Source organism: Lampris incognitus, chromosome 3 (genome assembly GCF_029633865.1).
Source record: "Lampris incognitus isolate fLamInc1 chromosome 3, fLamInc1.hap2, whole genome shotgun sequence".
Lineage (NCBI taxonomy): Eukaryota > Metazoa > Chordata > Actinopteri > Lampriformes > Lampridae > Lampris > Lampris incognitus.
The window spans coordinates 65,241,549-65,263,459 of record NC_079213.1 but is presented as its reverse complement, the minus strand read 5'-3'; the positions used below and the strand labels follow the sequence as shown (position 1 = coordinate 65,263,459).

Below are 21,911 nucleotides of genomic sequence, written 5' to 3'. Positions count from 1 at the left end.
ACACAGAAACGGAAACAAACTGTACGTAATCATGAAAACACTCAGAAAGACCGAGCCAGGCATGGCGACATGCTCGCTGAGAAATGCATACACACACATGTAACATGTTAGAGTAAAAAATCCCACTTCCCTAGCCCTAGAATTAACAATACACCTATATTTATTCACCTTTCCCAAACCCTAACCCTAACCTCTAACATAACCCAAACCCCAATTCAAACAAACAGACCGCTCTCTCTCTCTCTCTCACTCTCTCTCTCTATCCCTCCATGTCAGAAGATGGACATTTCATAACTTTTTTCATTTAGATTTTTCCCATTTCTTTTAATTTTTCAACTGAAGTCAACTTCATGAATTGATTCAATTCAAACAAAACTGACCCCAACCCTGCTCTGGATATCATTTTCTGAAGTAAACTGGTGGTCATGTGGTCTAAAATGTCCGTTACATCAGTGCCAATGAAAGTCAGTGCTGGGAATCATCAGATCAAGGCCATATTTCAATTAAAGCGCTTAAAAGTTTCAAACACGACTTCTCTAATAGATTCTCCGATGGATTCTTTCGATAATCCGCCTGAAGTCTAAGGTCTAAGGTCTTTTTTGTTGTACAAACAACATCTGAGAAAACACATCTGGTAACCTTCCCCATGTGCAGATTCAGAAAGTCAAAAGACTCCCACCAAAGACTTTTACAAGCACCAGTAAATTTAAAGACTTATAGGTGTCTTAATTGTGCTATGCTTACTCCCATGTGACCTTACCCCAATAAAAATAATCAGCTAAAGGCATTTATATGACTGTTTGAGTGTCAGAAGTAATGCCTTTATCAGTTTATGATTGCTATGTAAACATGCACATTGTTTTGTTTTTTGTTTTGTTTTTTGTTTTGTTTTGCTAAAGGAATAGGATATCTGCCTGCTCCAGGGATGTCAGTGTTTGCTGGACACATGTTTCTTGGAGGAATAATGCCAAGCGACATGGATAACATGGATAACCATGTACACTGCTCAAAAAAATAAAGGGAACACATAGGCAATGCAATGTAGCTCCAAGTCAATCACACTTTTGAGATATCAACCTGTCCAGTTAGGAAGCAACACTGATTTGTGAATCAATTTCACCTGTTGGTAAATTGTCTAATTTGCAAGACAACCCCTATAAAAGGAATGGATTTGCAGGTGGTGGCCACAGACCATTTGCCTGTCCTCATCTTTTCTGGCCGATCTTTGGTTAGTTTTTCATTTTGCTAGTGCCCTCACCACTAGAGGTGGCATGAGGCGGTATCTGCAACCTACATAAGTTGCTCAGGTAGTGCAGCTCATCCAGGATGGCACATCAATGCGTGCTGTGGCAAGAAGATTTGATGTGTCTCCCAGCACAGTGTCCAGAGCATGGAGGAGGTACCAGGAGACAGGCCAGTACACAAGGAGACGTGGAGGGGGCCGCAGGAGGACAACAACCCCGCAGCAGGATCGCTATCTGGTCCTTTGTGCAAGGAGGAACAGGAGGAGCACTGCCGGAGCCCTACAAAACGACCTTCAACAGGCCACTAATGTGCAGGTTTCTGCTCAAACAGTGAGAAACAGAATGCATGAGGATGGTATGAGGGCCCGACGTCCACAATTGGGGCCTGTGCTCACAGCCCAACACCATGCAGCCCGATTGACCTTTGCCAGAGAACTTCTTGGTTGGCAGATTCGCCATTGGCGCCCTGTGCTCTTCACAGATGAGAGCAGGTTCACACTGAACACATGTGACAGATGTGAGAGAGTCTGGAGACGCTGTGGAGAATGTTCTGCTGCCTGCAACATCCTCCAGCATGACCGGTTTGGCGGTGGGTCAGTGATGGTCTGGGGAGGCATATCCTTGGAGGGCCGCACAGACCTCTACGTGCTAGCCAGAGGTACCATGACTGCCATTAGGTACCGGGATGAGATCCTCAGACCCATTGTCAGACCATATGCTGGTGCAGTGGGCCCTGGGTTCCTGCTCATGCATGACAATGCTCGTCCTCATGTGGCCAGAGTGTGTCAGCAGTTCCTGTATGTCGAGGGCATTGATGCTATGGACTGGCCTGCACGTTCCCCAGACCTGAATCCAATCGAGCACCTCTGGGACATCATGTCTCGTACCATCCGCCAACGCGATGTCGCACCACAGACTGTCCAGGAGTTGCCCGATGCCCTGATCCAGGTCTGGGAGGAGATCCCTCAGGAGACCATCCGTCGTCTCATCAGGAGCATGCCCAGACGTTGTAGGGAGTGCATACAGGCACGTGGAGGCCACACACACTACTGAGCCTCATTTTGAATCGTCTTGAAGAATTTCCACAGAAGTTGGATCAGCCTATGTTCTCATTTTCCACTTTGATTTTGAGTATGATTCTGAATCCAGACCTTAATGGGCTAATGATTTTGATTTCCATTGATCATTCTTAGGTTATTTTGCTCTAAACACATTCCTCTGTCTAATAAATAAAGATTTTCAGCTGAAATATTTCATTCATCAAGGTCTATATTGTGTTTTTAGGTGTTCCCTTTATTTTTTTGAGCAGTGTAGTTTAATGTTAAATTTGGTCAAACTAAATTCTCTCATTTTTTTAGACTGTCCCAGTAAGAAATGGGGCACCTATTGTGACAAAGACTGTCCTGAGTGTCTCAATGGAGGTGTGTGTCACGACACAGACGGAGACTGTATCTGTCCTCCAGGGTTCATGGGGACACGCTGTGAGACAGGTTTGTATGTGCGTGCGTGGATGTGAGAAAAATTGAGAGAATCCTGCGTGCATGGATGTGAGAGAGAGAGAGAGAGAGAGAGAGAGAGAGAGAGAGAGAGAGAGAGAGAGAGAGAGAGAGAGAGAGAGAGAATCCTGCCTGCATGGATGTGTGTGTGTGAGAAAGAGAGAATACTGCATGCATGCATGGATGTGTGTGTGTGTGTGTGTGTGTGTGTGTGTGTGTGTGTGTGTGTGTGTGAAAGAGAGAGAGAGAGAGAGAGAAAAGACAGAGAGAGAGAGAACGGGAGATTGTCTATGTGTGTGTTCCACAAAGGTCTTGGTATGGATGTGCCCATTTTGAATGAATGTATTTTACCACCCAGTCTTCTGTTTGTCTGCCTGCCTGCGTGCCTGCCTGCCTGCCTGTCTGTCTGTCTGTCTGTCTGTCTGTCTGTCTGCCTGCCTGTGTCTGTCCGTCTTTCTGTCTGTCTGTCCGTCTGTCTGTCAGTTTATCTTCTTTTCATTTATCTTCTTGTCCTTTGTAATTGTTATACCCTTTACTATTTATTATGCATGTGCGTGTTTTTGTGTGTGTATATGTTTGCGAATGTGACTGCACATGAACGTGTCTGTGTGTACTGCCTCTGTATCTTCCTTTATCTCACTGTGTCAGTTATTGTTACCTTTCACACACATATTATTTCCTAAATCGTATGCAGTTCTTTCAGTCATACATTGCAATAAATTTGGGAACAAATCAGTAATTTGCTCGACTGGTGGGTTGAGGCATGACCAAGCACACTCTCCAAAATTGAATAATATAAATGGTTCTCTAAACCTCTCTTTCTCTGATTGTTTCCAGCCTGCAGAGAGGGAATGTTTGGCCGCAACTGTCAGGAGTCATGTGGTTCACAGCTGGACTGTAAGAGGATGCAGTTCTGCTTACCAGACCCTTATGGGTGCTCCTGTGCCAGTGGCTGGTTTGGGAGTCGTTGTGAGTCTGGTGAGACATTCATGTATTAATTAAGTCTATGCTTGATATGCTTTTGAATTATAACTCTGTATGTATGTATAGGGCTGTCTCTATACTTCTGTCAGTTTTGTGGGATATTATTTTGAATATTTGCATCACTGCAGAACTTGGGTTGGTGATACGGGTACCGCTCTATAGCCGAATGGTTAGAGCACATACCACATGGCCATGTGGTTGCAGCCGTTGCTGGTGCGAATCCAGCCGGTGACCTTTGTTACATGCCTTACCCCTCTATCTCTCCCCAATTCCTCTCTGCCTCCACTACCACTATCTAATAAAGGTGTAGAAAATACAAAAAAAATCACATTGATGGCGTTTTGCACTAATTAAAGCTGCTATGAGAACTTTTTCACTGATTCATCGGTCTCAATTTAGGTTTGATGCTTCTATATGATCGACATAAGTAAATGAGACCATCAACAAGAAAATTAGATTTTGTTTTAGAATGATTCTAAATGCTTGTCTCCAGGCCAGATTTCCCATGAAATCTGATGAAGTGATTTACGGCTCACAGATGGGATACATAGCCACAATTAAGAGATGCATTACCTCAATGCTGCGTATCGTGCGCACAGCTGTTTTTCTAAAACATTACTACATCTATCACTTTTCTCTTCAAAACAAATGCACAAGCTACGAGACGGTGAAAAGAGGCAATGCCTCTGCAAAATGAAGTGGAAGTTCTTCTGTGAAACAGTACCGCTTTTGTCCACAGGGATGCGTATCGCCAACAAAAATCCAAAACTCCTCATAGTAGCTTTAAGATGAAGGACATTAGTGATGTTTGGGTCAGCAGCATGCTTATATATAGCAAGGCATTATTCACCTTTCGTGACCTTCAATACCACTCTATTTTCTGTTCTCAGCCTGCCTTAATGACATGTATGGGCCGGACTGCAGGCTGAGCTGTAAGTGTAAGAATGGCGGCGTTTGCAATCGCTTCAGTGGATGCCATTGTCCCACAGGATGGAGGGGACAGCACTGTGAGAAGTCAGGTAGATATGGTCACAGTCGCACCGTCCTTGTTCTGCTTGTCTTTGTCATCTACTTCTTCCTGTTTGTTTCATTTTTCTTCTCGTAATTTCCTGTTCCTCCATCACTTCCTCTATTTCCTCTCCCTCCGTCTCCTCTCCTCTACATTGCCACATCACAGCTTTATTACGACCATTCCTTTTGTCATTATCATTCTGTGCCAACTCCAGTATGACGATGATTGCAACGTGAGAGCCATTATCATCCGTTTTCTCTTCTTTTCACCTCCCTCTGCATTATCTGTGTCTCAGCTAACTACAATACTGATGACCCAGTTCTGAAATACGTAGTACTGTAAACAAATTGAATTGCAGTGTTTCTCAATCCGGTCTTCAGGTACCAGCAGTGATGCTTTTTCCCACAGCAAGCATGCAACTGCAGCTGTGGGCTATGTGTGACAAATTGTGGTCACTCACTCACTCACTCGTGTATGATTTGGGAGGGATGTTTAGTAGAAATGACGTGCATGCAACCGAAACCGCCGCCATCGGCTATGCGTGGCAAATTGTGCTCACTCACTCACTCACGGATGACCTGAGAGGGACGTCTGCTGTTGCCCCCTTTCTCATTGAACACTGCCTTGCTGCACCAATACATGAAGTACAGTTGTGCCGTGGGTCTGGGCGGTTTCATGCTTGTTTTCTATTTTGCCAGGTAGTTAATTACATTCACCTGTTGTTCCAGTCAATGATGGTTTACTTGAATAAGATGGGGCAATCTGAATCAGTTCCATTGTTCCTTTATTTGTGATTGGGTTGAAATACATACATAAAATGTACTTAATGTGACTCTAAACCCCGAGAGGTTCTGGAAGGTGCTATGTTCAAATACTCTCAGGCTGCATTAATCAATATGGCCACTTGAGTCTCAACATCATAGTTGTTTTTTTTAGAAGCCAGCTTCCATAGCTGTGAATGTAACCAGGTTAAAATTAATGTTTTTATTTTATTTTGTTTGAGTATGAAATATCACCAAATCCTGTCTGTGTGCTGTTATTTGTGTTTACTACATTTTATTTTATGTCATTATTTACTTTTATGTATGTTTTCCAACGACCGTCATATACGTGTACTGTCGCTTTAAGAGAGAAGTCTTGTGGGTACACGGAAGAGGGAACGCGGGAGAGGCCATTTTTGTTTTGTGGGAGGAGTCTCAAGCAGCAATCGAGCCGAGCGACACGTGTTTCTTACCGTGGGACAGTTTTGCTGGTTGAGGAGAACGTAACCTTGAGTATCCCTGTAAGAAGATACTGCAAGCTGTGGGATAAAATACTTGTTTATCCTTTATTACATCGGAGTCCCGTGGACGGTTTCTACTTCTAACGCACACGAGTGGAGTCCGGGCAGTGGTTGAACTTCGACCCCCACGTCCGTAAGAAACACCGCTCCCGCTGGAGGACTGGACGGTTGTCGAAGGGTTTGAAACCAAAATAAATGGCAAGGTGGGCCAAATAGAGTCCTGTGTGTCCCCGCTCCTTCCTTGATCATGATGATGATGATGAGAGACTGAGGGCCCCCCACAACACCTGGGGCCCCACCCAACTAGAACACAACGCAGAGCTAATGATGAGAGTGACGGGCTTGCAGCAGGCTGACCAGCACAGAACAGCATAGGACTGCCCCCGTTACATTGGTGCCGTGACCCTCCTGGATTCTGAGAGTGACATCAGTTGCTCGCCGCGGGAGGCTGCTGTCGTCATCAAGCCCCCGACGTCCTCAGGTATTTCTACAGACTGTACACTCATGCTACAGTGGACTGGAGTTGAGCTGTGTGGACACTGGACAGTCATAGCTGTGGTTACCATGGACTGGGCTTGTGAACAGGACATTTGTATATACTGAAGGAAGAAAAACACACGAAAAAAAAGGAAAAAAAGGTTAATGTTGATGTGATTGAAGGACTCGTGTGAATAATCTATTGATCTAAACTACTGGATATGTGCATATGTGATTAATCTATTGGTGAATTTGTTGATTGTGTGTGATTGTTTCAATCTCTTAGTGATTTCTAGATTCAATTATTTAAATGAATTGAGCTTTTCACTTTTTTATTTTATTTTTTATTTTATCTGAGTGTTAGAGGTAGGAACATGGCAGAGGGTGGTTCGTACGTAGGTGGGGGTAACATTGCTGATCAGGATCTTTTGGATCGCCAGTGTGCTATGGAGAGGGGGTACCAGTTAGATGTGGGTGGGGGTTTACGGCTAGGTGTAGGTAGGAGATTCGGGCAGCTCTTAGAGGGCGGGGAACCAGACACCAGAGCACCAGGACCTAGAGACCCGACCACATGTGGCACTCCTCAGTTCACCTCCACACGCTACGTAGAACGGGCCAGGCCAGGTATCAGCGAAGGGGCTGTGCTGGGTAACAGCGAGCAGCCAGTGGGTGAGTTAGCCATGCTCATTACTCGGTTAGCAGAGAAGATAGGAGAGTCAATCACTGCTAAGCTGCAGGAAACACAAATGCTTAGAAACACACACACAGACAGTGCTAGGTCTGCTGAACAGTGTTCGGAGACAGTGCCTAGTGTTAGAGTAGTAATGCAGACAGACGCCAGGGAGCCTCCTATTTTCAGGGACGACAGCTCTGATAAGATTACAGTTCATGAGTGGGAGAGCCTTATGACTTTGTATTTGAGGAAGCGAGCCATTCCAGTTAGTGAGCAGTCACATGAGATTCTAGCTAAGCTTATGGGGAAAGCAAGGGACGTGGTGAGGATAAAGCTGCGCAACACATCTGTCGACCACATAGCGAACCCCCACATTATTTTTGATGTACTGAAGCAACACTTTAGTGACTTCACATACTCGAGCATGCCCCTGGCGGACTTTTACAGTACACTGCCCAAGCCAGGTGAGGACGCTATGGAGTATTGGATTAGGCTTAATAAGACAGTGGAGGTGGCTGACGAATGCTTGAAGCGGCAAGGCCGTAGTATTGAAGAGCCAAGCCATGAGGTAAGCATGATGTTTATCAAACACTGTCCAGATCAGTCTCTTGCCAATGTTTTTATGTTCAAGTCCGCAGGGAAATGGTCTGCTAGCGAGATCCAAGAGAGGCTTGATGAGCACATGCTGGAGAGGAAGTACCGTGTTGCTGCAGGTGGACAACGTGAAGCAGGCGCGGTAGAGCGTAGGTTCCATTCACAGGTTCATGTCCCTGTAGTCGACGTGGCTCCCGACTTGAACACGACCGTGCCGGTGGTGCCATCTCCCGTCCCGGCTCATGCGTCATCTACATCATTTTGTGCAAGGTGTCCTACACCGTCTCCCGCACCTGTCTTTGGCGGTGATGACTATATGAGGAGTTTGGTGAGCTTGCTAGACCGTTTGGTCACAATGCAGACTCAGGTTCCAGTTAGCGCTGCGGTCCAGACACCGACGCGGACTCAACCGCCAGCTAGCGCCGCAGGGCGGGTGCCAGACGCACCGCAGCGGTTGTGCAGGGTTTGTAAGTCTCTGGATCACTCCACATTTTCCCACTGCAGCCGGGAGAACCGATGTATAAACTGTTTGTCTCCTGGTCATTGGAAGAGGGACTGTCCTCACCCTCAGCCGCCCAACCAGCTCCGTTCTCAGCCTGGTGGAAGAGCTGGTCGTCAGTCTCGTCCGTTAAACTACTAAACCCACACCTAGAGAGGGATGGTGTGGGTAATGTAGATGTATCCCTCACTGATGTCTCCGACCTGGCTCACTTGTATGAAGACAAGTGTGCCAAAGCACCTCAGGGTTCGCGTATGGTCATTCAGGCGACACAGAGGATTCCGGCTTTCAGTGACTTGTTCTATGCTCCTGTTCTTATCAACCAGAGTGTGCAGCTTAATGGCATGTTGGATACTGGCTCTATGTCATGCAGTATCAGTGAAAATGCAGTAGAGAAGCTCCGCTCTGGGGGTGTTTTACCTGAGAAGCAGCAGCCTGAAGAGAACATTGTCTTGATTGGCTGCGGTGGTCTGGAGACTAGGCCTGATGGTTTTTATGACCTCAACATGCAGCTTTATGGTGTTTCCTTTGTCATACCCACTCTGGTCGTGCCCGGTCAGCATGATGATCTGATAGTCGGCACAAACGTCATTAAACATGTGGCCCATGTACTCAAGAGTGGTACTGAGTACTGGGACATCGCGTCCAGACAGGAACATCCGTCTAGTCCTGACGTTGAACAGTTCTTGTCCATGTTCACGAATGTAGAGCGCTGGAGGGGTGGTGCAGTTCCTGAGAAGATAGGTACTGTTAAGCTCACCCAGGCCGTGACACTCTTACTGAGGCACGAGCACTTAGTCTGGGGCAGACTTCCTGCTAAGGTGCCTATGTCAGCTGGAAGCACTGTTGTTGTGGAGCCGACAGACTCCAAGGCCATGCCACGCAGTGTCCTCGTAGGTCGACTTGTCACACCGCTCTGGGGTGATAGGTGGGTACCCATGACTGTTGTCAATCCATCTGACAAAGCCATCACACTGAAAAGGAACTGCAAGTTGGCTGATGTGTTTCCATGCTTGGCGATTGAGGACTTTAATGTTTTCCAGGGACTGCAATCAGTTGCAGGGAGGCATGAGTCCAACGCCACAGATAGTGCCTGTCCCCCTGTCCAGCCGGCTAGGAGTTTGTCAGAGCTCGGACTCAGTGACATTGACCTCAGCTCCTGTCAGGTTAGTGAGGCATGCAAGTCCCAGCTCACTCAGCTGCTCACCGAGTACCATGACATCTTCTCCAGGGACTCTCTGGACTGTGGCGAGGTCACAGGATACACACATCGCATCCATCTGGTGGATGAGCGCCCCTTTCGCTTGCCCTACAGGAGGGTTCCCCCAGCCCACTATCAGAAGTTGAGACAGGTTCTCACTGATATGGAGGAGAAAGGGATTATCCGGAAGTCCTCGAGCGCATACGCTTCACCGCTGGTTATGGTATGGAAGAAGGATGGCGGGCTTCGGATCTGCACTGATTTCAGATGGCTGAATGCTCGGACCTTGAAAGACGCTCATCCCTTGCCACACCAGTCGGACTGTCTTGCCGCGCTGGGTGGTAACTGCCTCTTTAGTACGATGGACCTCACCTCTGGCTTCTTCAACATCCCAATGCATGAAGATGACAAGAAGTACACTGCTTTCACGACTCCCCTTGGGTTGCATGAATACAATCGCATGCCACAGGGCCTTTGTAATAGCCCTGCAGCCTTCATGAGAATGATGATTGGGATCTTTGGGGATCTGAACTTCACGAAGCTTTTGTGCTATCTTGATGATCTTCTTGTCTTCGCGCCGTCAGAGGTTGAGGCTCTGTCGAGGCTCCGCACTGTGTTTCAGAGGTTGAGGGAGAACAACTTGAAACTGGCTCCGAAGAAGTGTCATCTGCTGCAGAAGCGGGTGCGGTTTTTGGGCCACGTGGTTGATGGCAGAGGTGTGTCTGTCGATCCCTCCAAAGTAGAGGTCATCTCCAACATGACAGTGCAGGATCTCATGGAAGGTGATGGGTGCACGCCTTCTGTTCGTAGGATCAAATCTTTCCTTGGTATGGTATTTTACTACCAGCATTTCCTCCCGAACTGCTCCTCCGTGGCTAAGCCCCTGTTCGCCCTTACAGCTGGACAAAAGAGGAGGGGGAGGTCGGCTAAGGATAGGAAGCCCCATGGCAGCTTCCGTAAGCTTACCTCCGCAGACTGGACGGTGGAATGTGGGGAAGCATTTGATCTGTTGAAGACGATGTTACTGGAGTGTGTGGTGCTTGCCCATCCAGACTTTGAGGTGCCTTTCATTTTGTCGGTCGATGCGTCTTTGGACGGACTCAGCGCGGTGCTGTCTCAAGTGCCCCGAGGAGAGTCCAAGGCCAGACCTGTTGGTTTTGCAAGCAAGTCCCTCAGTGCCTCACAGCGGAAGTATCCAGCTCATAGACTGGAGTTCATGGCGCTGAAGTGGAGTGTTTGTGAAAAGTTCAGCCACTGGCTGAAGGGTCAAAGCTTCACCGTTTGGACAGATAATAATCCGCTGACTTATCTCCTAACGAAGCCGAAGCTTGACGCGTGTGAGATCCGCTAGGTGTCTAAGTTGGCGTCTTACACCTTCGATCTCAAACACCTGCCAGGGAAGAAAAACGTGGTGGCGGATGCATTGAGTCGCGACCCTTTTTCCAAGCCCGTCAGTCAGAGGCTACTTAGGGAGCCCTACCCGGCCCTTGTTCAGGAAGCCGACGGGGTTGAGGGGGACTCTGTGCAGGATGTTTTCAGACTCAGTTGCCAGTCCCAAACACTGAGTAGTGCGCGATCTGGGTTTGCTTGTGATGCAGCTGAGGTCAGGGCTTTTTGTCAAGCCAAATGTGACTGGCCTGATGCATCAGTATTCACAGCACTCAGTTTGGTCCAGCACGTTCAGCATCTGTCGGGTGGTCAGGATACACTGCCAATGTTATCCACCGAGGAGCTCAGGTTGAGTCAGGAGCAGGACCCCTGCATCTCCAAGGTGTTGCCCTTTGTCGCTGTTCGGAAGCGGCCATCGAGGCGTGAGAGGCATGGTGCTGACCAGAAGGTCCTCAGGCTGTTGAAACAGTGGGAGAAGTTGGAATTCAATGATGGTGTCTTGTACAGGGTGACAAAGGACCCAGTGTCCAAGCAGAGGAGGTCTCAGTATGTTTTACCTCTGAGTCTGAAAGACAAGGCACTGTCTGGCATCCACGATCACGCTGGTCATCAGGGCCAGGACCGTACTCTCTCTCTTGCAAGGCAGCGTTTTTATTGGCCTGATATGGAGAGGGATATCAGAGCATATGTCAGATGCTGTCGGAGATGTGTGTTTGGGAAGACCCCAGAGCCAGCTGCTTGCGCGCCCCTGGAGAGCATTAAAACTTCCGCACCGATGCAGCTTTTGTGTATGGATTTCTGGTCCGCTGAGGACAGTAAGCAGCGGTCAGTCGATGTCTTAGTGGTTACTGACCACTTCACTAAGCTTGCTCACGCGTTCCCCTGCACCAATCAGACAGCGAAGCAGGTCGCCAAGAAACTCTGGGATCATGTATTCTGTGTTTACGGGTTTCCGGAAAGAATACATTCTGACCAGGGCACAAACTTTGAGAGCAACCTGATTGCAGAGCTTCTCAAGTTGGCGGGTGTAGCGAAGTCCCACACGACGGCCTACCATCCTATGGGTAATGGCGGGACAGAGCGTTTTAATCGCACGATGGGGAATATGCTCCGTTCCCTTCCGCTTCAGCAGAAGCAACAGTGGCCTCAGCAGATCCATTCTCTCACGCTCGCGTACAATGCCACTGTTCACGAGACCACGGGTTATGCACCTTTCTTCCTGATGTATGGGCGTGTCCCAAGACTGCCGGTGGATGTTATGTTCAGGCAGGTTTTGCATGATCCTCACGTTGTTGACTATGACTCTTATGCTCAGTCTCTGCTTTCCTGTCTAAGGAGTGCAATGGAGATCGCTCAGAAGCACTCCACGGCTGAGCAGCAGCATCAGGCGCGACAGTACAACAGACATGCCAAGGGCACTGTCCTGTCTGTCGGGGATCGTGTTTTGGTTGCGAACCAGAGTGAGCGAGGGAAGAGAAAGTTGGCTGACAAATGGGAGAACGGAGTGTACACGGTTGTCGGTGTCAACCCCAATATCCACGTCTACAAGATTCAGAATGCAGAGGGGCACACCAGAGTGGTGCACAGGAACCGTTTGTTGGAGGTCAACTTCTTGCCCCTTCCTGAGTTAGATCAGGGTGAGGAGTCCAGTACAACCAGTCAGTTGCTTGACTGCGCAGAGTCCGATGAGGAGGACAGTGCAGATGGCCTGACGGTCTCAGGGGATGCAGTGGGGCTAGCAGTCTCATCACTTGGAGACTCGCCTAGATCTGAGTGGGCAGAAGCGGAAGAGTTCATTCCGTCTAGTCTGGTAGTCAGTCCTGTGGGGGCCACTGCTCAGACTCCACCCAACACACACGCACCACACAACACACATGCACCACACATAGAGGCATCACACTCACTCGATGTTGGTGTTATATCTCACACTGATTCGCACAGAAGCACCACACTCACTCGATACAGATGTTGCAGCTCGCACTGTCTCACGCACACAAGTAGAGAGCGATGGTCGGGTTAGGACACGCACAGGGAGGGTGGTGAGGTCAGTGAACAGGTTAATAGAATCTATGACTCAGATGCCATTTCTACGGAGTGTGAGGGTTTGAACTTTGATGGAGGTTGGAGTCATTCAAACTAGTTTAATGTGAGTTATTAGGTGTCTATCAGACAGGGTTGTTTTGGGCCAAGTGCATGGTGTGGCGTATCAGGCGTCACATTGATCTAGGGGAATACTGAGACTTGATCAACCTCATTATTTTCTGAACCTCGTAACCGAGGTAGCTCCTAAGTTGACTGGAGGACTAGGTCCTTCTTTTCACTTGTGCCAGTAGTCAGTGATGGGCTTTTCCTTTCCTCTTTCTCTTTTTATCCTGCTGTCAGGATGTTGGTGAATTTCAGGAGGGGTGAATGTAACCAGGTTAAAATTAATGTTTTTATTTTATTTTGTTTGAGTATGAAATATCACCAAATCCTGTCTGTGTGCTGTTATTTGTGTTTACTACATTTTATTTTATGCCATTATTTACTTTTATGTATGTTTTCCAACGACCGTCATATACGTGTACTGTCGCTTTAAGAGAGAGGTCTTGTGGGTACACGGAAGAGGGAACGCGGGAGAGGCCATTTTTGTTTTGTGGGAGGAGTCTCAAGCAGCAATCGAGCCGAGCGACACGTGTTTCTTACCGTGGGACAGTTTTGCTGGTTGAGGAGAACGTAACCTTGAGTATCCCTGTAAGAAGATACTGCAAGCTGTGGGATAAAATGCTTGTTTATCCTTTCTTACATCGGAGTCCCGTGGACGGTTTCTACTTCTAACGCACACGAGTGGAGTCCGGGCAGTGGTTGAACTTCGACCCCCACGTCCGTAAGAAACACCGCTCCCGCTGGAGGACTGGACGGTTGTCGAAGGGTTTGAAACCAAAATAAATGGCAAGGTGGGCCAAATAGAGTCCTGTGTGTCCCCGCTCCTTCCTTGATCATGATGATGATGATGATGATGAGAGACTGAGGGCCCCCCACAACACCTGGGGCCCCACCCAACTAGAACACAACGCAGAGCTAATGATGAGAGTGACGGGCATGCAGCAGGCTGACCAGCACAGAACAGCATAGGACTGCCCCCGTTACATGAAGCTAAAAAAAACATTGATTGGTGGTGTTGGGTAAACAGGATGCAGTCAGAACCAGTGTTCAACACCTACTTTATGCGTACAACACCTGGGTATGTGACTTCAGGTGCTACAATGACATCACTTGTAGAATCAGGAATCAGGAACGGGCGTCCGGGTAGCATAGTGATCTATTCCGTTGCCTACCAACACGGGGCTCTCTGGTTCGAATCCCTGTGTTACCTCCAGCTTGGTCGGGTGTCCCTACAGACACAATTGGCCGTGTCTGTGGGTGGGAAGCGGGATGTGGGTAAGAGAGGGGTAATTGGCTAATTCCAATGGGGGAGAAAAATGGGGGGGAGTGTCAGGAATCAAGAACACTTTATTTGTCATTTCACATCATGCACTTGCGTACATGAAATGAAATGAAATGCCGTTTCCCCCAGCCCACAGCAGTACAACACAAAGACAAAAACACATCCAAAAACCACATCAACACATATCCAAACTAAATAAAATAATCACTGTCCAAGGGAACGACCGCAGCCAAGATGAATGTCTGCATGAGCTAGCAGTTAGCTTAGCCCGCCCCACTTCTGCGTCCTGTCAGACCGCCCTCGGCGTTTCCTCCTCGGGCACAGCTCCAGACAGGGGCCGTGGTCCCCGGGCCCACCGGACGAGCAGACCAAGCTCTCCCAGCCGATCCAGTGCCAGCTCTCCCAGCCAGACACCCTCGACACACCTCCCGCACTCCTCATGACGACATCAAAACACCACAGTCAATGCCAGGTGAGGCCGTCGCCAGACCGCCCTCGGTGTTATCGGAACTGCCGGTCTGCATGGGCTAGCAGTTAGCTTAGCCTGCCCCACTCTCCCAGCCGATCCAGCGCCAGCTCTCCCAGTCATCAAACGAAGACAAAACTTAGACACAGACGTGGACAAAGACACTGCATGGACGGTACTTGGTGAGGCTGCCGCAAATACAATATCGCGCAGCCATCTTCCCACATCAGTAGCGGATCATAACATAAGAGAATAAAGCTCCATTTTCTAAGTCAAATAACATAGAAATTTGAAATGTAACGGAATAGATTTTTACCCCTTTTTCTCTCCGATTGTATTCGGCCAATTACCCCACTCTTCTGAGCCGCCCCAGTCGCTGATCCACACCCTCTGCCCATCCGGGGAGGGCTGCAGACTACCACGTGCCTCCTCCGATACAAGTGGAGTCGCCAGCCGCTTCTTTTCACCTGACAGTGAGGAGTTTCACCAGGGAAACGTAGCGTGTGAGAGGATCACGCTATTACCCCCAGTTTCCCCTCCCCCCTGAACAAGCACCTCGACCGACCAGAGGAGGCGCTAGTGCAACAACCAGGACACATACCCACCCGCAGACATAGCCAATTGTGTCTGTAGGGACCCCCGACCAAGCCGGAAGTAACACAGAGATGCGAACAGGCGATCCCCGTGTTGGTAGGCAATGGAATAGACCGCTACACTACCCAGATGCCCCTGTGGCGTACCTTTTTACCAGCCTCTCTAATCAGAGAGGTTTTACACTTGGAGCAAATGTAGTTAACTACCTAGATAGATAGGCAGAATAGAAAACCAGCAGTACTGGCGGTACTGCTGGTTTTTGGAGAACCACTGGTAATACAGTATAATCTTCTGGCCATCGGTTTTTCTCCACTGCATTCTCCCTGATGCTATTTCATTTCTATCATAATTCTTTTCAATTCCTACATGGCCCCTTTCATATCATGTACCATCCATCTCTCTCTGTACTCAGATCGGGCACCCCAGATCCTGGACATGCCCAGTAGTTTGGAGTGGAACCTGAACTCCAGCCCCCGCATCTTGTGTTCAGCCACAGGCAACCCCCTGCCCAGTCACACCAGTATTGAGCTGCGCAAGCTGGACAGCACTGTACTCAAGGTATGTGGTTGAGAAGTGACTTCCAACTGATCTGCATATTAATGATAATAGCTAAATAGATATATTTTCTTGTTTATCATTGTTACCTTCTTATTGTCATTATGAGTCTAATTATTATGAGTGTTATCTTTATTTTTCTCATTATTATTATTGGTCGTGGTATTAGAATGAGTGCTGGTGTATTGTGGTAATAGAAGTAGTATTAAATGAGAGATGGTTAGGAAGATACAGTGCTGTGAAAAAAGTACTTGCCCCATCCCTGATTTCCTCCAATTTTGCACATTTGTCCCACTTGATTGTTTCAGATCTTCATATAAAATGTAATATGGGATGAAGAGAACCCAAGTAAACACAAAATTCCATTTTTAAATAATTTTATTTATTTAAGGAAAAAAGTTATCCAACACCAACTGACCCTGTGTAAAAATGTAATTGCCCCCTTAGTTACTCAATCAGTCGTTGAGTGCTTAATCAGTCGTTTCACAACCTCAGTAGATTGTAGATTGTTTTGATGGAACAAGGGGGCACTGATGCACAGTGGCTGCTGTGCCTCTCCAGGAATCCTAACAAACAACTGTGCTTGTTGCTTGGACATTTTTCATATGGTTTTTAATCGCATTTTTGTCATATATTCGTTATATACATGAACTGTTTTTCCCATTTTCCTGATTCACCGGTTGATTTTGACCACAGTAGCATACTGCCTACCTGTCACTGTTTGAGCCTTGTCTGTGGATAGCAGCACCTCATTCCCCCTTTCACATCTAGTCTCCAACGTATATCATTCCCCTTTTTTTTGGACTTTTTCTGCAGTGTTATCCAATGCCTCTCAAACTGTTGCTTCCCCACAGCCAGCGTTAGCTAGTCTTCTTGCCTGGTACCCAGCAACACTAGCTCAGATTTCGGACCATGTATGTTAAGTTTCTGTGTTTTCACCTTTTTATCAGTTCTCATGGCAATGGCCTATTCATGCACACAGCTTCTGTGTGCCATCAGAGCTGTCACATTTGGCCTACAAAGGAAGTCCTAACCAGCTGTTGTGAGCTCAGCATCTTGCACTACAATCAGGGTGTTAACCTGATTGCTGGAACCACAACAACACTATACGCCATCATCGTAAGTAACACCACGAGACCATGCAGCATGCAAGACCGAAAACGTGGAATGGATTTTGGAGCACTACAACCTATACAGAGACTTGCTACAGACCTGACTCCATCAAAAGCTCCACTGCCTATCAGCATGAAACTTCTCAACACATGGTCTCTCTCCAACAAATCCCTCCTGCTTCAATACCACATCTTGGACAAAAGTCTTGACATTATGTGCTTTACCAGAACCTGGCATCAGCCTTGGGTTTACTCAAGCTTAAATGAGACACACCCACCTAGCTACAGTTATATTGAAAAAGCCTGCGCAAATAGACATGGTGGTGACTTAGCAATTTTACACAAAACTGAGCTAAAAATGTCCCACTTCCCAATCTGTCCTCTTTTGAATGTCTTGCCGTAAAATGCATACCCCAATACTCCATGACTATTCTTCTTGTCTGCCGCTGCTCCAAGCCTAATCCATCATTCATCCCTGAATTATCTGATCTTCTCATCTCATTCTGCTCCACCTCAGCCAAAATTGTGATCCTTGGGGACTTTAACCTCCACATCAGCTCCCCCTCAGGCTATTTTGTTGCTGAGTTACTGAGTCTGTTTGAGTGTCTGGACCATAAGCAACTTGTCAATGGCCCAACACACCACTGAGGGCACATGTTGGACCTGGTCGTCAAAGACTCTGCCCCCATCAGCAACCTTCAGGTCAAGTACCTTGCTGTCTCTGACCACAAGGTGGTCTCAAAAGATCTGACCCCCCCCCCAACTAAATTCAAGCGCACTATGTGTTTCCATAGCCAAAAAACATCAGCCTAGTCAGCCTGTCTGCAGATTTCTCTATCCTCCCTCCACTGACAAGTCCGTATCCTTCTATAACAACTCCTGAGTGATATCTTCAACCTCGATACCCCTTTCAAAACATGAGTGGTGACATTCTCTTGCTCTGCCCCCTGGTTCTCCCCAGAACTCAGGAAATTAAAATCTGCTGGGCATAGACTGGAGCATCGTTTAAGAACCTTGGAGCTCAATATCCATAAACTCACCTTCCGCAACCACCAAAGGGCCTACTCCATTGCTCTAAAAGAGGATCTGTCACTATTTTACTCCAACCTCATGAATAAAAATCCCAGAAACTCTAAACACGTTTTCCACAATAAACCACCTTTTCAAGCCTCAATCTCACTCTCCCATTGACTCCACTGAGAAGCAGTGCAATAACTTCATGGACTTTGTCAACACAAAAATCAGCAACATCAAGTCCTCCTTCTTCAGAAGCACTAACCTGTCCCCTCCCGTCCATGGCCCTGTGCCAGCCAGGATCCTGATGAGAGAGCAGAAACACCACCCCGTCACCCTCATCCTGGCTCCCCTGCACTGGCTTCCCATCTTCCACAGAATCACCTTCAAAAACATTATTTTAACCTTCAAATGCATCCGGGGCAACGCACCTCCAAACCTCAAAGAACTGTTCACCCCCCACAATCCCTCCTGCAATCTACGGTCTGGCAGCAGGTTGCTGCTCCCCACACCGAGAACGAAGCTCTGCTCAATGGGAGACCAGGCATTTTGCTCTTCCACCACCTGTCTCAGGAACACCCTCCTGGCCCACTTATAAGGGCTCCCCAGACTCTTGCCTCTTTTAAAACAGGCCTTAAAACACTTTTTTTTTTCAGATTTTAAAAAAAATTTAACCATGTAGTGTTTTTGTTGTCATCTGTTTTATTGTTTTAATGCACTGTCAAGCACTTTGAGATCGTCTTTGACAGTGGAAGTTGCTTAACGAAAAAATGTATTATTATTATTGTTGTTGTTGTTGTCATTATTATTAATCAACCAACTTACCAAATATAATCAGTCACTGGGTTCAATTAGAGCAGACACACCCAGGCTTGAGTACTGCCAGCACTGTTGAATCTAAATATGACTTCTATAGAACCTTACGTCCATGTGAAGTACGCTAGAGGGTCTCAACAAGCAGCACATGAAAAGTAATTCTGGAAGAGATGAGAAAAAAAGTTGTTGAGATATAGCCCTCTGGAAATTGCTACAAAGCCATTTCTAAGGCTCTGGGACTCCAGCAAACCACTGTGAGATTGTCTCCAAATGGAGAACACTTGGAAAAGTGTTGAATCTTCCAGGCTTGGCCAGCCTACCAAATTTCTCCAAGGGCTCGGTGACAACTCATCCAGAAAGTTGCCAAAATCCCAGGACAACATCTAGAGAACTGCAGGCCTTTTTAGCATCAGCTAAGGTCATCGTTCATGATTCGAAAATAAGAAAGAGACTGGGCAAAAACAGAATTCATGGGACAGTTGCAGTGTGTAAACCATTGCTAACTAAGAGAAAAATTAGTGCTCATCTCACATTTGCAAAAAAAGTACATTGATGACCCCCGAGCCTTTTGGGATAATGTTCAATAGACAGACAAGTCAAAAGTGGAACTTTTGGGAAGACACAGGTCCCGTTATGACTGACATAAAACAAACAGAGCATTTCACAATAAGAAAATCATACCACCAGTCAAACATGGTGGTGGTAGTGTGATGGTATGGGGATGCTTTGTTGCCTCATGGCCTGGAAGATTTACCATCATTGAAGGAACGATGAATTCTGCTCTCTACCAGAAAAATCTGAAGGAGAATGCCCGGTCATCAGTTCGTGATCTAAAGTTGAAGCGTAATTGGGTTATACAGCAGGAAAAGGATCCAAAAATACAAGCATAAGGCCACCTCAGAGTTGTCCAAAAGAAACAAAATTAAGGTTTTGGAGTAGCCCAGTCAAAGTCCTGACTTGAACCCCATGTCGCTGAATTACAGCAATTCTGCAAAGAAGAGTGGGCCAAAATTCCTCAACAGCGATGTGAACGACTGATCTCCAATTAGGAAGCATTTGGTTGCAGTTGTTGCAGCTAAAGGTAGCACGACCAGTTATTAAGTTCAGAGGGGCAATTACTTTTTCACATTGGTGATATGGATAAATGAAATGATAATTTAAAAACTGTATTCTGTGTTTGCTTGGGTTCTCTTTGCCTTATATTACATTTTGTATGAAGATCTGAAACCATTCAATGTGACAAAGATGAGAAAATAAAGAAAATCAGGAAGAGGGCAAATACTCTTTCACAGCACGATCGATAGATAGACAGATAGATAGATAGACAGATATGTATGTACATACATTCTGCTTATATACATAGATGCATAAGATACATAGTTACATTAAGGCTGGATTGTAGTCACTGCGGTAAGACATTGAATTATGATCATTTGGGGTGACTGCTGGTGAGAAAGACCGTCCTGTTAGTGGAGGTGTCTGCTTCTATCCCTGCAGTAGCCAATAATGTTTGCATTAACAGTCATGTGGGCCCTTAAAGTGTCAAGAGTCAAGACATTGAAATCCTGTCTGCTCACTAATTGTTCGTTGCTCTAAGCAAGTAAGTGTATCTGCTGCAAGAGTAGGTTAATCGGGGCGTCTGGGTAGCATGGCGGTCTATTCCGTTGCCTACCAACACGGGGATCGCTGGTTCGAATCCTCATGTTACCTCAAGCTTGTTTGGGAGTCCCTACAGACACAATTAGCCGTGTCTGCAGTTGGGAAGCCGGATGGGGGTATGTGTCCTGGTCGCTGCACTAGCACCTCCTCTGGGCGCCTGTTCAGGGGGGAGGGGGAATAGTGTGATCCTCCCACGTGCTTCGTTCCCCTGGTGAAACTCCTCATTATCAGGTGAAAAGAAGCGGCTGGCGACTCCACATGTATCAGAGGAGGCGCGTGGTAATCTGCAGCCCTCCCCGGATCGGCAGAGGGGGTGGAGCAGCGCCTGGGATAGCTCAGAAGAGTGGGGGTAATTGGCCGGATACAATTGGGAAGAAAAGAGGGGGTAAATCCCAAAAAAAACAAAAAACAGGATGCTAATTTTTCCAAACCGTTCAAAATAAGAGCTGAAAAAATTAACCAAATACACTGGGATGTTGGTGGCTGGGCTCCTTTTTTTTTCTTTTTTTTTTTGAGGGGGGGTGATGTTTACAAGGATATGTGAGTGTTGAGGAAGTCAACAACACAATGGGCTGACCAGATAAGAGTAGCACCAGGGAATGCAGCAGCTAGCAGAGTCTGCCAGTGTTCACCTTCTTTGTTTATCTTTCTGCCCCATTTCCTTGCTGTTATAATAGCTGAAAGCTCTCAGGGAAAATTATGGGTTTCGGTCTGTCATCAGAAACAATGTGGACAGTTTGAGGACAGCCATGTCTAATGTCTTCAAACTGAGCAATGTCTATCGGATAGCATGTTGGTCCTTCAAAAAGGAGGGAAGCAGAATTTGTTACCCGTTAAAATAAACATGATAGTCAATATGTAGCCAAAGTAAAGCGAACTGTCAAGTTCTTTGAAACTGTTTTCTGTAACTAATATTCATAATGGAACCACTATGGTGGTGATCAAATTTTACAATGGGTGCATTGTACTGTTAAAACCACAGCGCATTTCACTGCCTTTTGTTGATTATGTGTGTTATTCTCAGGCCTCTCAGACAACCATGGACTCTAATAAGAGTACAGCTCAATTTGAGATCCCCCAGCTGAAAGCAGAACATGGAGGGCTGTGGGAGTGCAGGGTCTCCACCAATGGAGGCCAGGACTCCTGCAAGTTCAACCTCACTGTGAAAGGTCAGTGTGTGTGTGTGTGTGTGTGTGTGTGTGTGTGTGTGTGTGTGTGTGTGTGTGTGTGTGTGTGTGTGTGTGTGTGTGTTCACAAAATGATGCTGTCCTTACGTCTGCATACTATGAGTTACTTTTAATGTATGACAGATAAGAATTTATTTTACATTGTGTTATTTTACGTGTGAAAGAAGTGGGGGTTTTTTTTCAGCTCTTATCTCAAAACTGATGCACAAAAATCCGAATGTGACAGTCTC

At 46.9% G+C, this 21,911-nt stretch overlaps 1 protein-coding gene across 1 annotated transcript in view; it reads left to right on the top strand.

Moving 5' to 3' along the window:
• Window positions 1-21,911, top strand: part of tie1 (tyrosine kinase with immunoglobulin-like and EGF-like domains 1) — a 55,392-nt gene that overhangs the window by 12,359 nt on the left and 21,122 nt on the right. The window contains exons 5-9 of the mRNA XM_056276194.1: window positions 2,603-2,734; window positions 3,578-3,718; window positions 4,615-4,743; window positions 15,751-15,896; window positions 21,519-21,663. Of these exons, the coding sequence (XP_056132169.1) occupies window positions 2,603-2,734; window positions 3,578-3,718; window positions 4,615-4,743; window positions 15,751-15,896; window positions 21,519-21,663 (693 nt within the window). The remainder of the gene's footprint in view (window positions 1-2,602; window positions 2,735-3,577; window positions 3,719-4,614; window positions 4,744-15,750; window positions 15,897-21,518; window positions 21,664-21,911) is intronic.